Source organism: Puma concolor, chromosome A3 (genome assembly GCF_028749965.1).
Source record: "Puma concolor isolate L17-30 chromosome A3, mPumCon1.1.hap2, whole genome shotgun sequence".
Classification (NCBI taxonomy): Eukaryota; Metazoa; Chordata; class Mammalia; order Carnivora; family Felidae; genus Puma; species Puma concolor.
Genome location: NC_141669.1, coordinates 12,753,924 through 12,768,023, shown reverse-complemented (window position 1 = coordinate 12,768,023; position 14,100 = coordinate 12,753,924). Strand labels below are relative to the sequence as shown.

Below are 14,100 nucleotides of genomic sequence, written 5' to 3'. Positions count from 1 at the left end.
AAAGCCTTCCAAGTGATAAAATAAAAATCTTCAGGGATTTAAAGCACTGGTTTTCAAAGGGTGTTCTCTGGAGTACCAGAGTTCTGAGGTTATTCCTCAGGGGATCCCCAGCCCCTGGCTATAGCAGAGGGACTGCTCTCCTTCTTTCTTATGACCCAGTAGTCTGGTCTGCTCAGTCTTGTAGTTTGAATAGTTCCTTAGCTTTTTCTTATTTTTAAAAAGGTCATGGTGGCTAAAACAAAAACAAAAACAAAAACATTTAAACATCCTGAATTTTGATAGTGGCTTATGGTACTGAAACTCAATTTGTAGATATGTTAATAATTTCTTCAACAAGGAACATGTAGAATGGATTCTCATGCCTTGTGGCTCATTAGGACTAGAGCAATAGTATTTAAGGAAAATATAAAACTATCAATTTATAGAAAATATATAAACTATTTATTTCCTCATCAATCCCAAGGAGAAGGTTAACATTATTTCACTGAGACTCTAAAAAGATAAATAACTGGACAGAAGTCAATAGTGAAGATGACTTCACTATGAAGATGGGAACGTGAACACAGGTTTCTGGCTTTTATCCTCCTTAAGTGCTTATCACAAGCAACCTCCATTTCTGACTAGGGAAGGACATCTTATTTCTCTGCGAACCAAGACATCTCATGGAAAAAATACTTTTTTCTCAATCCTGAAAACCCTATTTCCTAACGGTGATTTTCAAAACAGAATGATGATGGACCAGAAGGGTAGGAAAGGTCAGCTGTGGTCATGATTTTTCTTTAAGTCTGTAGATTTCAGCTCAACTCAGTAGTGGTATGTGGAATATGGGTACAAGCATCCATGTAAGGCAGACAATGTCAGAGAGACAGAGCTAAACAAGGACAGTCATTGCCTAATGGAGTCTGAGGCTACTTTGCAGATAATATCAGCCCATAGTTCAAGACAAGATAAAATAAGGGGCTTAAGGGCACACCACACCCTGGGAGTAAAGAAGGAGAAAAAGAACGCATCTGGTTTCAGGAAACGGAAGACTACGGAAGGAACTAGAGAAGTCTTCCAGCAAAAGGTGGCCTTTGGAATGGGTTTTAAAGAATGAGTGATTTTTCTATAGGCATACAGGGAGAAGAGTTTTCCAACAGTGGAAATAGGGATAGGAATGGAAAGGGCATGTTTGAAGAACAAGAAGCCCAATTTAGAGAGAATAGCACGTGCTTGCTGAAAGGAAATGCGGGCAGAAAGGGAAGGCTGGCTTGGGCTAGACCACAGCGGTTGCAGAAGCTCAGGGCTAACAGTCCGTAATCGGGTCTGTAATTGGGTTTGTCCTCAAAACGCATAGCTGAGGGGAGCTGGGTTGCTCAGTCGGTTGAGCGTCTGACTTCATCTCAGGTCATGATCTCACAGCTCCTGATTTCGAGCCCTGCATCGGGCTCTGTGCTGATGGCTCGGAGCCTGGAGCCCACTTCAGATTCTGTGTCTCCCTCTGTCTCTGCCCCTCCGCTGCTCATACTCCGTCTCTCTCCTTCAAAATAAATAAACATTAAAACAAGATTAAAAAACAAAACCAAAAAAGAATAGCTGAACTCCCTGAGGGAAAACTAGAAAGCAGACAAGAGCACGGCAGGCAGGAATGTTAAGTGTACTCATGCTTCAAGGGAGGTTGATTAAGTTGGAGGACTTTTCCTGGAAAAGAGGAAAAAGAGATTACACTATTAAGGAAGGAGAACATCTCACTAAGCCGAGACTAAACTAGGCCTGGACCCTACCGCTCAGTTTTGCAACCCAGCACTTAGCCCCATGGAACACTGATTGCCAAACAAAGCCTCAGTAACAGATGCTGGCCCTGTGAAGGAACGGAATAGAACACGTTAGATTGAGGCAGTCAGGAGATCAGAGACAGTAAAGAAGGAGGGAACGTAAGTGGATTCACATGTTGCAGAGTAGTCAGGATGGATAAGGCTTGGAAAGGGAATGGCAAGTTGGGCAGTGACTACCCCACTACTAGTGGCCCCTGGAAAAACAGATTCAAGAGTTATTCCTTTGAGTCTAGAGGCTGGATTGCAAAGAGTTAAGGAGAAAGAAGGGGAGGGAGGAAGGAAGGCCAAACAGCATGTAGCAACAGCTTAAATGAATTTGGCACCTCTACTTTGAGTGTTGAATATCCTTTTTGAAGTCAGTGATGGAATATAATTGAACTGGGTCAAATAGATATAATTAAGCTGGGTCAAAATATAATACAAAATTAGACACATCTGTCCCAAGGTTTTCTAGTTGTGTAGATTTAATTTAAATTCTTGTCTGACCTTTGCAGTGAGTTCTATACCCTTTGCTCACATTTCTACACAACCACTTAACATCTTTTTTATTGTTTTATTTTTCAACCCACTACTTTTTTTTTTTTTTTTCCCCTTTTCCGTCTCTACTGTCATATTTCCATTTCTTCTTTGAAGGCTGGGAGACAGAGGGGGAGTAAAATGCAACCTAATCTTGCATGAGTGACAGTTTGGGAGACACTGTACAGAAGACGTATGCCTGAAGGTCTGTTGATGATTGTTCAATTGAATCCACTCGTTAATGGCACCCAAAGTGGGCAGCAGACATTAGCCTTTCAGTGAAATCGTTCAGTGATTCCCGGACTGAAATGATCATTAGAAACATCTGGTAGATATGGTTTTTACATGGTTGTCTGAAAGTCTCCCAAAATTCTGATTCAGTGGCCTAGTTCCAGGGATCTGCTTTTGCCCACATCTCCCAGGTGGTTCTGATGATTAACCAGTTTGAGAACCACATTTAACTAATGCATCCAAATGAGGCATTAACTCACCCTCGGGTTTGGGACAGGGGATGTAACCAAGCAACCTTTCCAAGATCCAGAGCTGAGGTCTCGAGAACTGGTCACAGAAAACCCCTTTTAGTTCTCGTTGCCGTGTTTTTCCCTTGCCACATAGGCAGTAGAGAGTTAGCCGTTAATCACACCTATGACTCTAGAATGGCACACTTCTTCAGTCCTTCATACAGTATCTGCCTTGGAGTGGAAGGTCTCTAAGACAGGTCAAAGTTCAGGTAGACTAAAAACTATGCGAAGTCACCTTGCTTCAAAGACACTCTGTTTCAGTAAACAACTTGATCTATCAAAATATTCCATGGGGATTGAGTCGATGTTTCTCCAAAGATAAACAAATGACAGATAAGCACAGGAAAAAAAACATTCACTAGCCAAGAGGGAAACGCAAATCAAAACCACGAGATAGCACTTCACCAGAGAGAGAGTAGAAAGTGTTGATGAGTGGGGCGCCTGGGTGGCTCAGTTGGTTGAGCTTCTGACTCTAGATTTCAGCTCAGGTCACGATTTCACAATTTCATGAATTACAGCCCAGCATTGGGCTGTGAAGTTTGTTTGAGATTCTCCCTCTCTCTCTGCACCTTCCCCACTTGCACTCTCTCTGTCTCTCTCAAAATAAATCAAAGTGTTGGTGAGGCTGTGAAAAAATTGGAACCCTCATACACTGCTGGTGTGAATGGAAAATGGTACAGATGGCTTGGAAAACAGTTTAGCATTTCCTCAAACACTAAACATAACGTTACCCTATCACCCAATGATTCCACTCCTAGGTATATACCCAAGAGAAATGTATCCACACAGAAATTTGTACATAAATATTCATAGTAACATTATTTATAATGGCCAAAAAGTGGAAACAACCCAAGCACTCATCAAATCATGAACGGGCGAATAAACTGTGATGTGTCCATTCACTTAAATATTCTTAAGCAATAAAAAGTAAAGTACTGATAGATGGATATATTGAAATAATTATGCTAAGTTAAAAAAAAACAGTTAAAAAAGAGCACATATTGTATAATTCCATTTATGTGGGATGTCTAGATTAGGCAAATCTACAGAGATAAAAAGTTCCTTAGTGGTTGTCTGGACCTGGGGGTGTTGGGAAGAAATGGGGAATTGCTAATGGGTTCAAAGTTTCTTGAGAAATAAAGAAAATGTTTTAAAATTAATGATGTCGGTGGTCGTACAACAATGGCAATATACTAAACATCACTGAAATGTATACTTGGAATGAGTAAATTATATCACGATAATGCTGTTACAATAATAATAATAATAATAAGCATCTTTTGGAAAATCTGATTTCTTGCTTCTGGTTAATTCTGAAGCCATCCCATCTGCTCAGAATAGATAACTTCTCTTCTTTGCCTGACTGTTCCACTTTTTAACAGTTATTTTTATTGAGGCATAATTTATATGCACTGAAATGCACAAGTCTTAAGTGTATATTTCAGTCAATTTTGACAAATACCACACTCTGTCAAGACAGGATGTTTCACTCCAGAGAGTTCCAGTCTGCCTCTTCTCTGACAATCCCCTGCCCCTGACAAACACCCAGAAACAACTACCGGTCAGATCTGATTTCTATCTCGAAGATTAATTTACCTAATCTATAAGGTCTTGGACTTCATATAAATGGAATTATACAATCTATGCTTTTTTGTATCTTCTTCTCCTTCAACATAATATTTTTGCTATCCAACCATGTTATTACGTGGTGCTAATTTGTTCCCCCTTTTTGCTAAATACTCTTGTTGTAGGAGAGTCTGTGTGTTCATTCCCTGTTGATGAACACCTAGACTGCTTCCAGATTTGGGATACTATGACTAAACATGCTGTGAACGTTCTTGTAGAATCTTCGTGGGCATCATTTCTCTTGTATTACCATACCTAAGAGTAGATTTGCCGGGTCAGTTCTATGCAACTTTTCAAGACAGTGTCAGATATTTTTCTGAATGGGATGTATTCATTTCCATTCTTGCCAGCAGCTTAGTCTTCAGACGTTCCACACCTTCCCCAACACTTAGTATCCTCAACCTTTTCCTTTTAGCTAGTCTAGTGGTTGTGGGATGTTTTCTCGCATGTGGTTCTAATTTGCATTTCCATGGTAACTGACAATGTTGAACCTTTTTCACGTGCTTATGGAATATTTGCTTAGCATTTTTAGACCATATTGACCACTTAGGTCTTCTTCCCATCTTTAATGAGTTTCTTTTTCTTTGTATCAATAAACTGTGGGATTTCCTTACATCTGGATACCTGTCATCTGGGAGTTAATCGCTTGCAAATGTTTTCACTCATTCAGGGCCTCGTTTCTTTATTTTCTTGACTTTGTGTAAACAGAAGTTTTAAATTTTGATGAAGTGTGATTGAAGATTGTTTTCTTTTGTATGAAGGACACGCTATATCCTTTTTAAGAAATCATGGCCTACCCGACGGGCCTAAAGATATTCTACTGCTTCCTTCTGGAAGTTCTAGAAACTTAAGCTTTAAATTAGGTCAGTCGCCAGTCTTGAACTAATTTGTGTGTATTTTGTGAGAGAGGTTTATTTTTTTTCGTGTGTTATCAGCTTTTTCTAGCACAAGTAGATTGCTTGAATGCCCTTATCAGAAATCAGTTAACGGTAACGTTTGGGCCTTCTCTTCTTTCTTATTGCTTTACTGATCTTTTTCACTAATTAATACCCAAATATAACAAATAATAAGTCTCAAAGTCAAGAAGAGTAAGTCCTTCAGGTTTGTTGTTCTTTTTCAAGATTGCCTTGACTACTCTAGCTCCCTTACTTTTCTAAATAAACTTTAAATTAAGTTTTCAATTCTTACAAAATAATCTTGCTGAGATACTGATTATAATGATATTAATTTTTTTAATGTTTATTTACTTTTGAGAGCGAGAGAGAGAGAGAGAGAGAGAGAGAGACAGAGACAGAGACAGAGCATGAGTGGGGGAGGGGCAGAGAGAGAGGGAGACACAGAATCCAAAGCAGGCTCCAGGCTCTGAGCTGTCAGCACAGAGCTGGACACGGGGCTCGAACTCACGAACCAAGAGATAATGACCCGAGCCATGTGGGATGCTTGGTCACCATGGGACGCTTAACCGACTGAGCTACCCAGGCGCCCCTGACTATTATGGTATTAAATCCATAGATCAATTTGAGGTGAATTGACATCTAGATGATATTGATTCTCTTACCTAGGAGTATGGTATATCTTTCCATTTGTTTAGATATTCTTTAATTTCACTCAGCAGTATTTTATAGTTACTAGAGCTCTTGCATATCTTTTGTTAAGTGTATCTTCAAGCATTTTATATTTTGACCGTAACAGCTTTTTTATGCTTATGGTGTGTATGGCGTATGTTTCCCCATCTGATCTGTGCCTTCACCTTCACAGTGTGCTTCTTGTCAACAACAAAAGCTAGTTGGCTCTAGCTGTCCATCCATGCTGATAATATCTACCTTTTCATTGGGGTCAGCAGCCCATTTACATTTAATTAATGTTTGTACTTGAGCCTGTCTTGATGTTGGTTTCTATTTGTTGTATTTGCTCTTTGTTTTTCTCGGAATCTTTTCAAACATGATTGATGAAATAGAATAATTTCGGTACTCTCATTTATCTTTTCTGTTGGCTTTTTAGTTCTGCCTCTTAGGGCTTATTGTAGAGATTATAATATACATCTTTAAGTTCCTGCAATCTGTCTTCAAAATGTCTTCTTCATTTCATAAAGAATTCAATAATCTTGTCACAGCATATCCGATCACCCTCCCTCCACCCTTGTGCCTTTTATGTTTTGCTTCGACATCTGCTATGCACTCCCCATTTGCCATGTGTGGTGGTGGTGTTTTTCCTTATATTTTAAACTCTCAATAGTCTGTGTGTGTGTGTGTGTGTGTGTGTGTGCACGCGCGCACGTGCACATATGTGTGTGCACGCACGTGTGTGTGCGTAATTTAAATAGATCTTTTGTATTGACTGACATATTTACTTGTTCCGGCGCCCTCCAATTCCTTCTTACATAACTAGGTGTCTTTGCTTTCATTTCACTTCAGCATGAAGAACTTCCCTGCAGAGAAGATTTTGATGGTATCTTATGTTTCTATCACTGCATATCCGGTGTCCAGCAGAGAGCTGGGCCTGAAGTCTAAGCTTAGGAACTTTGATTTTTTTTTTTTTTATTGATGCTAATTCAGTAATTATATGCGGAGCATCTCCTGCGTCAGGAGGAACAAGAGGAGTGGGGATGAGATCTTAGGAGGCAGAGAGGCGTGGAGGGATGACATAGGGCATATAAATATAGGAACATTGGGAGAACATGCCCGCTTCTTCAAAAACTATTATAATTTTCCTGAGGAGAGAAGATGCAGATGCACTGGATAGACAGTAATAGGACAGGTCGTACAGAAACCTACCTGGAAGAATGGAGAGCAGGTGACGGGCCAGCCAAAAGAGAAAATACAGGAAGTCTAGGGCTGAGCTGAAGAAATGTTTCTTGGCAGGCGGTAACTGAGAAATGATTTTCTTAGAAGACAAACCCACCTTTAAGAGCATACCAAGAACAATAACAGTGGTCACGGGGTGGGGGTGGGGGTGGGGGTAGTTGGGAAGGCAATTCTAAAGCCTCCGAACCATTATACTCTCAGAAAGGCTCTGAATATTTTGCTCTATTGGGACTATGGTCTCCTACTTTTCAAAACGAGGAGGGATGTCAGATTAGCTGCTCATCTGTGATGATTTTGCTGATGCAGGCTACCCCCTGCCACTACTGAGCTCTTGTTTCACATCTCCATCTCTGGTACCCTCACTTCTGCTAAGGCTGTTCAGAAGAGGCTAGATAATTTGGGGAGAGGAAAGGGGGGAAGATAGGAGATGTTCCTGGTCACTTTAATAAGCGAAGCAAACAAACAAAAACCAACAGAGCAGACCTGGAAAGCAATTTATTTATGCCAACATAGAAATCCGGTCATTAAATTCATGAAATCTCTAGCACTTTTGCTTTTTAAATGCTTTATATCTTTGTCAGCATCCTTCTGCGGGTCTGCAGGTCATAATCCCAACAAGACCAGTTAGAGAGGGGACAGGGCTCTTGTCAATGTCCTTCCTTTTACCAAGAAGTAACCTGAGAACCAGAAAGATGAACTGATTGGCCCTGAGGTCTCATATGCAGTGAGTGGCGAAAGTGACAGTAGGAACTAAGCCTCAAAAATCTCTGTCCTCTGAGTTCCCTCCTCCTGTGACATCACAGGGGTCGCACTGCATGGAGCTGAAGTAGATGAGCCTTCAAGCTTCAACCCTTCCTGCTTTATACAGGACCTCATCGGAAATTCCGTAGGAGAGGGCTCTGGGCTCTGGTGCAGGACGACTAATGTTCCTCTACAAATAAATATGTCAGCCCAGTTACACACATTTTCCAATGGATCTTTGCAATTTTATGGGGTTTCTGTAAGCAGTTAGCATTCTGCTGTAAATCATTACTGCTTTATATCCCCAAATGTTAATCATAGATAATTAGCTGTGTATCTTCGTTTATCCTGAAGGGGCGAGGGGCAGAGAAGTAAGGACGTGGTGGAAAAGAAGAGCTATGGATTTAATCTACGGTTTTGGCAAATCTTTGTGCTGTACCTTTCTTCACTGTTTATACAACAGCTGGCGAGGTGCAGAGATAGCAGTATATCCTATTGATGAAAGGCCAGAGCTTCCTTCAAAGCCAAAGACATCTCCAAATAAATTGTGTCTTCTACTCACATTATCTTCAGTTGATTTGTTTGATTCTCTATCACATTTTCCATACAGTCCTGAATAGGTTGTTAAGAGAAGGTATGTGTGTTCCCATACTTGTGAAGACAGAGTGTGTTGTTGGCTGATTTACAAAGATAAGAACACTTTGATTTGACAGCCTGGTTTGTGCCCTGGGGTATGTTCACCAAAGATGTTCCTTCCTGACAAGCATAGCACTCAGCCACCTTCCTCTCCATCCACACGGTGGAATGTTAGGCATTCTGCTCTCAGTAAACATCACAGTCCTCCATGGCAAAGCCTCCACCTGACCCCGGTGACACCAGAATCCTGGCTGTTAATATCCATAATTACTAGCAAATTGAGCCCGAGGAGGATAAATAGATCCCCTGTAAACAAAATGAATACTGCTTCACTGTCTTCATTGATAGAGGGTATTTTTCCATTAAAAATTCTAGGCACTTGGAATTCAGTGGTTTCTTGACAATGTATTCAAGGTCACAGTGCACATGATACATTTTCATACCTTCCACAATAGCAAGTCCAGAACAGGGGTTTAAATCATTCCCTGGGGAATGGCCTGGATAGGCTTGTTCCAGGGCCCCTCAAAGTATTGGTTTCTGAAATTGCCTGTGTAAATCACAGGTTTTTTTTTAACAGCTTTATTGTTAGACTAGAGCAGCCCAGCCTGATGTAACTATTCTTCTCAATGGCAATGAAATAACTGACAATGATTAGAATTTTAGAATGTGATTCTCGGAAGAAACATCACCGAGAGATTCACCGGCTACCACTGACAATAAGGACTCATTTCCATCAATAGTGTTATTGGTGGGCATATGCACGTGTGTGTACCTTTGACAAAAGGTCAATCTTTGTGTTAAAAATAGAAAAAACCCCATAATTCAGAGTTCCTGTTCACTCAGCAAGTGCTTTAGGAGGTGGCTGGTAGGTTGAATATCAGCAGACCTTTTCAATCACCAATTTTGCAAGATGTTGCTCTTTGACATCTGAAGACACCATACATTTTTAAAACATGGGTACCAACTGAATCTGAATATGGAGACCCCAAAGCCTCTTAAAGGGATATTCTGGAAAACAAGTGATAACAGCCTTAAACTTGGGATGGTCAACTTCAGTGCGGTTTTTCACTCAACAAATATCCTAATAGTGTATTAACCACACTGAAGAGACATTGAGGCTGTAGCTAAATGATGGCTGATTTAAAAACACAAGTGTTAATGAAAGTACGAACAGCCAATTTGATTGTAGGTAGATGGATATAGAGACAGAGATAGAGATAGAGATAGAGGTATATAGAGAGATATATATAGATATAGATATAGATAGAGATATATATGTTATATATGGGTATAGATGATATGGGTATAGATATAGATGATACAGATATAGATATAGATAGATATAGATGATATAGGTATAGATAGATAAACAATAACAGTGAGAGAGAGGTAACAGTATAGATGCCATTTGGGAAGAAGAGACAGAGGAGAGGATCCAGAAGTAACAGGATCTTCACTTCTTTTACTGCTTCCCAACACTCACATTCTCTACCGCCTGGTCAACGTCCTCATTTATTTATTGAGTCATGACATGCGCACTGATGTCTCCAATGGGCAGGACATATGGAGGCACCGAGAATAAGAATATAGACTCTGTCTCCAAAGATCGCCAAATACAAAGACAAGCAGAAAAGTCGTCATAAGACATAGTGTGAGTGATAAATCATTCATTCAGTTCTTTGAATCAGCAAATCTTTCTTGAGCAGACATTATGTACCAGGCATCTCACTAGGTCCTGGAGGTTTAATGAAACAAATAAGGCCAGAGTCCCGCAGCCTAATGGATCAGATTCTTGTTCATTAGTCCTGGCTGTCTAATCACTTAGCCGGGGGATCAAAGTAGAACGAATCATGAACTTCATAGGTATATGAGCCGAGGCCGAATGTCACTTAGGGTTACACCGTCCTCTTTCTATTTGAAAAAGCAAAATACACAGATTAGAGCTTCTCCCAGTCTGTACTCTCCACCCTGGAAGTTGAGCCCACGTGTGATTTGAGTCCCCAGAAGGTAGGGACCATGCTGCCAGCATCAAGGGCCTCATTGTTAGCTGAAAGAGGGGACTTCGGTTCCATGACAGGGGAAGGAGAAAAAAAAGAGGGCATCCGCTAAGACTAACAAATTATGGAAGAAAATGAGCCGGCACATTTCTAAGTCAGGATGAAGAAGGGCTGATGGATTGGATTTCTCCCATCCCACCCCACCCCTGCTAAATGGGGCCATATGAGAAACGTTTTTTATGAAGACACCAGGACATCTGCCAAAAGAAACATCTCCCCAGAGAGAGAGGCTGTGACCGGGGGTCCTGTTTCATAGGTCACTGCGGTGCCGGGAGAGGGTTACTGTGTGATGGAACCTGCTTCACTGAAGCCCCAAATCTGCCGCCTCTGAGAGAGAGGTGACACCGCCCCAAGTTGTTCGTCCAGCTCTTTATGGTCACATCAGGGTCAGTGTTGAGTTGGATCAGCAAGATTCCCTTCACTTGGGAACGAGAGGGAAGCTTGCCCGTCTGCAGCCAGGACCCCTTTGGGGCTGCGCTATTAGAAATAGTCTTTTTGAAGCGCCTAAGAAAGGCTTCTGTTTTCAAAAACTGACTGAAAATTTTCTCCTTTTGTGTTAATCACCAGAAGAATGGGTTTTTGTGTTTGTCCGGCTGTCTTCTTCCAGCCACTTCCCTTTAATTCGGTTTTGTCTAAAACTTAGCAAGGGGTGATTTGCTGAGATGGAGTCACCGTGACAGCCAAGTTCAGAAGGCTTCCTTTTCTGGTCTCCAAGTGCCTTCTTTACACACTGCTTTCTAATTACATTCAAAGAGACTCACCCCTCAGAATCTTGGTCACAGCCTATTTTTCTTTTCTTCCTCTTCAAATATCTCTCTCTCTTTCTAGGAAATTGCCTTTTTTGGCTGATGATTTTTCAGTTTATTCATCCAAAGGAGGAGAGGGTTGGAGGGAATGAGCTTTTGTTTTTTCCTTGTTTTCTGGGACCTCTGTGCTGCATTTTTGTCGCATGGCTCTCTCCCCTGACTTTCTTCTTACTCAGATATTGCCCTGGAATTCTGTTCACTGAAATGCTGTCTTCAGTGACAGGCTTCCTAGCTCATGAGGTTTTAATGGTTTCTCTTTAGGACACCCTTTGAGAAAAGTTTGGGGAAGCAGGAAAGGATAGCCTACAAAGTGATTAATAACGTGCATATCATCGCACCAAAGAATTGTATGGAAACAGTGGAAGGGCAGAAAAGGATAAAGGAATAGCACGTTTCCTCTTGCCCCTCTGCCTCCCAGGCTAGGATCTGTACCATAACCTGCCAGATCTCTGTCATGTTCTTCAGGTCGCACTCCCCTCGGCCTTCCAGCCAGCCAGATCAAGCCCATCCTTTATATTGAGTGATTGTCTCTCCTCCCACACCACACTTGTCTTTTCCTTCTCTGAATCCTGGTGCACGTGCACTTCAGTCCTTACCCCTTCTCTCATTGAAATCCATCTCCTTCCTGAAAGGCAGAGTTTGCAAAATATCCGAATAGTCTATAGGGACCTGGGATTTTTCTTTCTAAAGAGAACTCTCATACTCTGATGAGTTTCACCCTTCATTTCCCAGGTAACTCTACCAATCTCTTAGGTCTTAGCAAGACATGGTAAGGAAAATGATCTAAAAATGGGCATCTATTCTCAAAGCTCTGGCCTCAGATTAGTGTAGGTCCAGCAGGTGGCGGCTGAAGCAGAAGCAGCCGCATCTGGCCCAACCCTTACTCTGATACTCAGCCCTCCTGTAAGCCCCGTCGGCATGGTCAGCACCTTACCTCAATGTCACCTAGCTCAGGAATTCTGTCTCTTATACTCCCAGAGTAACACCTGTGAATTATTACCTTTCTCAGGATCAGCCCTTGGTGCTCCCACCGAGACTTGTCAAAACTGGGATTTGATCTGGGGAATGTTATAACAAACATAACTCTAACTTACCCTTTCATGAGCGGGGTCTCCTGAGAGAATTCACTACCTTAGGACTGGGATTTTTGAAAACAAATTTTTAAGAGGTGACATCTATCCCCCTTCGATTAGCAATGCCTTTGTTTGGGATGGAGGCTACTTTCCTCACTAGCCCAGGCAAGCAACCTATTTTATAGGTATTGTGAGATTTACCACCAAAATCCACCCACCAACCCCCGCAAAATACTCAAAGGGACAAGAACATGTATTACCTACAGGAATGTAATCAAGTGGGAATTTAGAGCTAAGGGAAATGCTTCTGTGGTTATCAGAATATGCTCTTCATTTATGTAAGCCTGAATGTGTCACTTATTCTTGTGAGTAGCATTTACAGTCAAGACCAAAGATGAACAGTACAGGTGTCTTTAAAAAAAAGCTCCTGTACTTCTTGAGTTCATGTTCAATGGGAAGTCTCAATGCTTTCTCCGTGTCATTGTGTTCCAGAAAGATACATCTCCGTCATGGCTCTGAAGGATTATCTAATATTTTAAGCTTATTTTTTATGTGGAAATGTAAGGGGGACTGCTTTTCCCGTCTGTACTCAGATTCACAGGCTTTTAGTCAGAACAGAAATATTCAGTAGCTTCTCCTATTAAATGTGGACCCCAAAAAACAAGATTTATTTCTTCTGTCATCCAGTTAACTGCTTGGCACATGATAATCGGTGTGCAAAAAGCATGTTCTACACAAACACATACAGTACCCGCAGTGATTCCAACATGCTTGGTTTGACATGCGCAGAGAGACCGATGACTGTTTCGAACTAAGTAACATACAGAAATCGTGTTAGTTTCCTTTCCTAGCAGCTTATTATGTCAACGAGTAAAGACCAAACCTGTAGGAATCAAATAGGACTGTCTATCAGGTAGACTGAATGCTAATCTTCTTCCCAAGCTGTCTGTAAACACAAGCCCTCTGTGTCTTTTGGTTTCCCTTCTGCTCAGATGCCCAGCCCACGGAAGGAGAGAGGGAAATATGGAACCAGATCAGCGCCGTCCTCCAGGATTCTGAGAGCATCCTCGCAGACCTGCAAGCTTACAAGGGCGCGGGGCCAGAGATCCGAGATGTATGCCAATGATAACACTGAGCTGACAGCACCCTCGGAGGAGAAGGGAAACCCACACACGCACACACACCCAGCAAGATTAAGTAATAGCCCTAGTATTTCCTAGTGTACTAGGAAGAACAAGGAGGGTAATGTGTTTTTTAAAAAAGTATGAATGGCCCCTTTTATTCTAGTACATTAATCTGAACACACGGTGCGGTAGACCGTGTAAAATATTAGCCATTCTTTTCTCCGTCATACATTTGTTATCACAGGACTGACGTTTAAACAACGATAGATCGGTATATTACTTCATTTAAGGGAAACGTCCATACAAAGCCTATGGACAACAGTTGAAGCATAAGTCATGAGGTCTGGGTTTGCACAGACTTCCAGCATTTTGTAAGAGTTTT

At 41.4% G+C, this 14,100-nt stretch overlaps 1 protein-coding gene across 5 annotated transcripts in view; it reads left to right on the top strand.

Annotated features, from left to right (window-relative positions):
- The window catches only part of CYRIA (CYFIP related Rac1 interactor A), a 108,331-nt gene that overhangs the window by 78,461 nt on the left and 15,770 nt on the right, over positions 1-14,100 (top strand). For all 5 annotated transcript variants that reach the window (XM_086700068.1, XM_086700065.1, XM_086700066.1 and 2 more), the window contains one exon: positions 13,587-13,708. In XM_086700068.1, the coding sequence (XP_086556194.1) occupies positions 13,587-13,708 (122 nt within the window). The remainder of the gene's footprint in view (positions 1-13,586; positions 13,709-14,100) is intronic.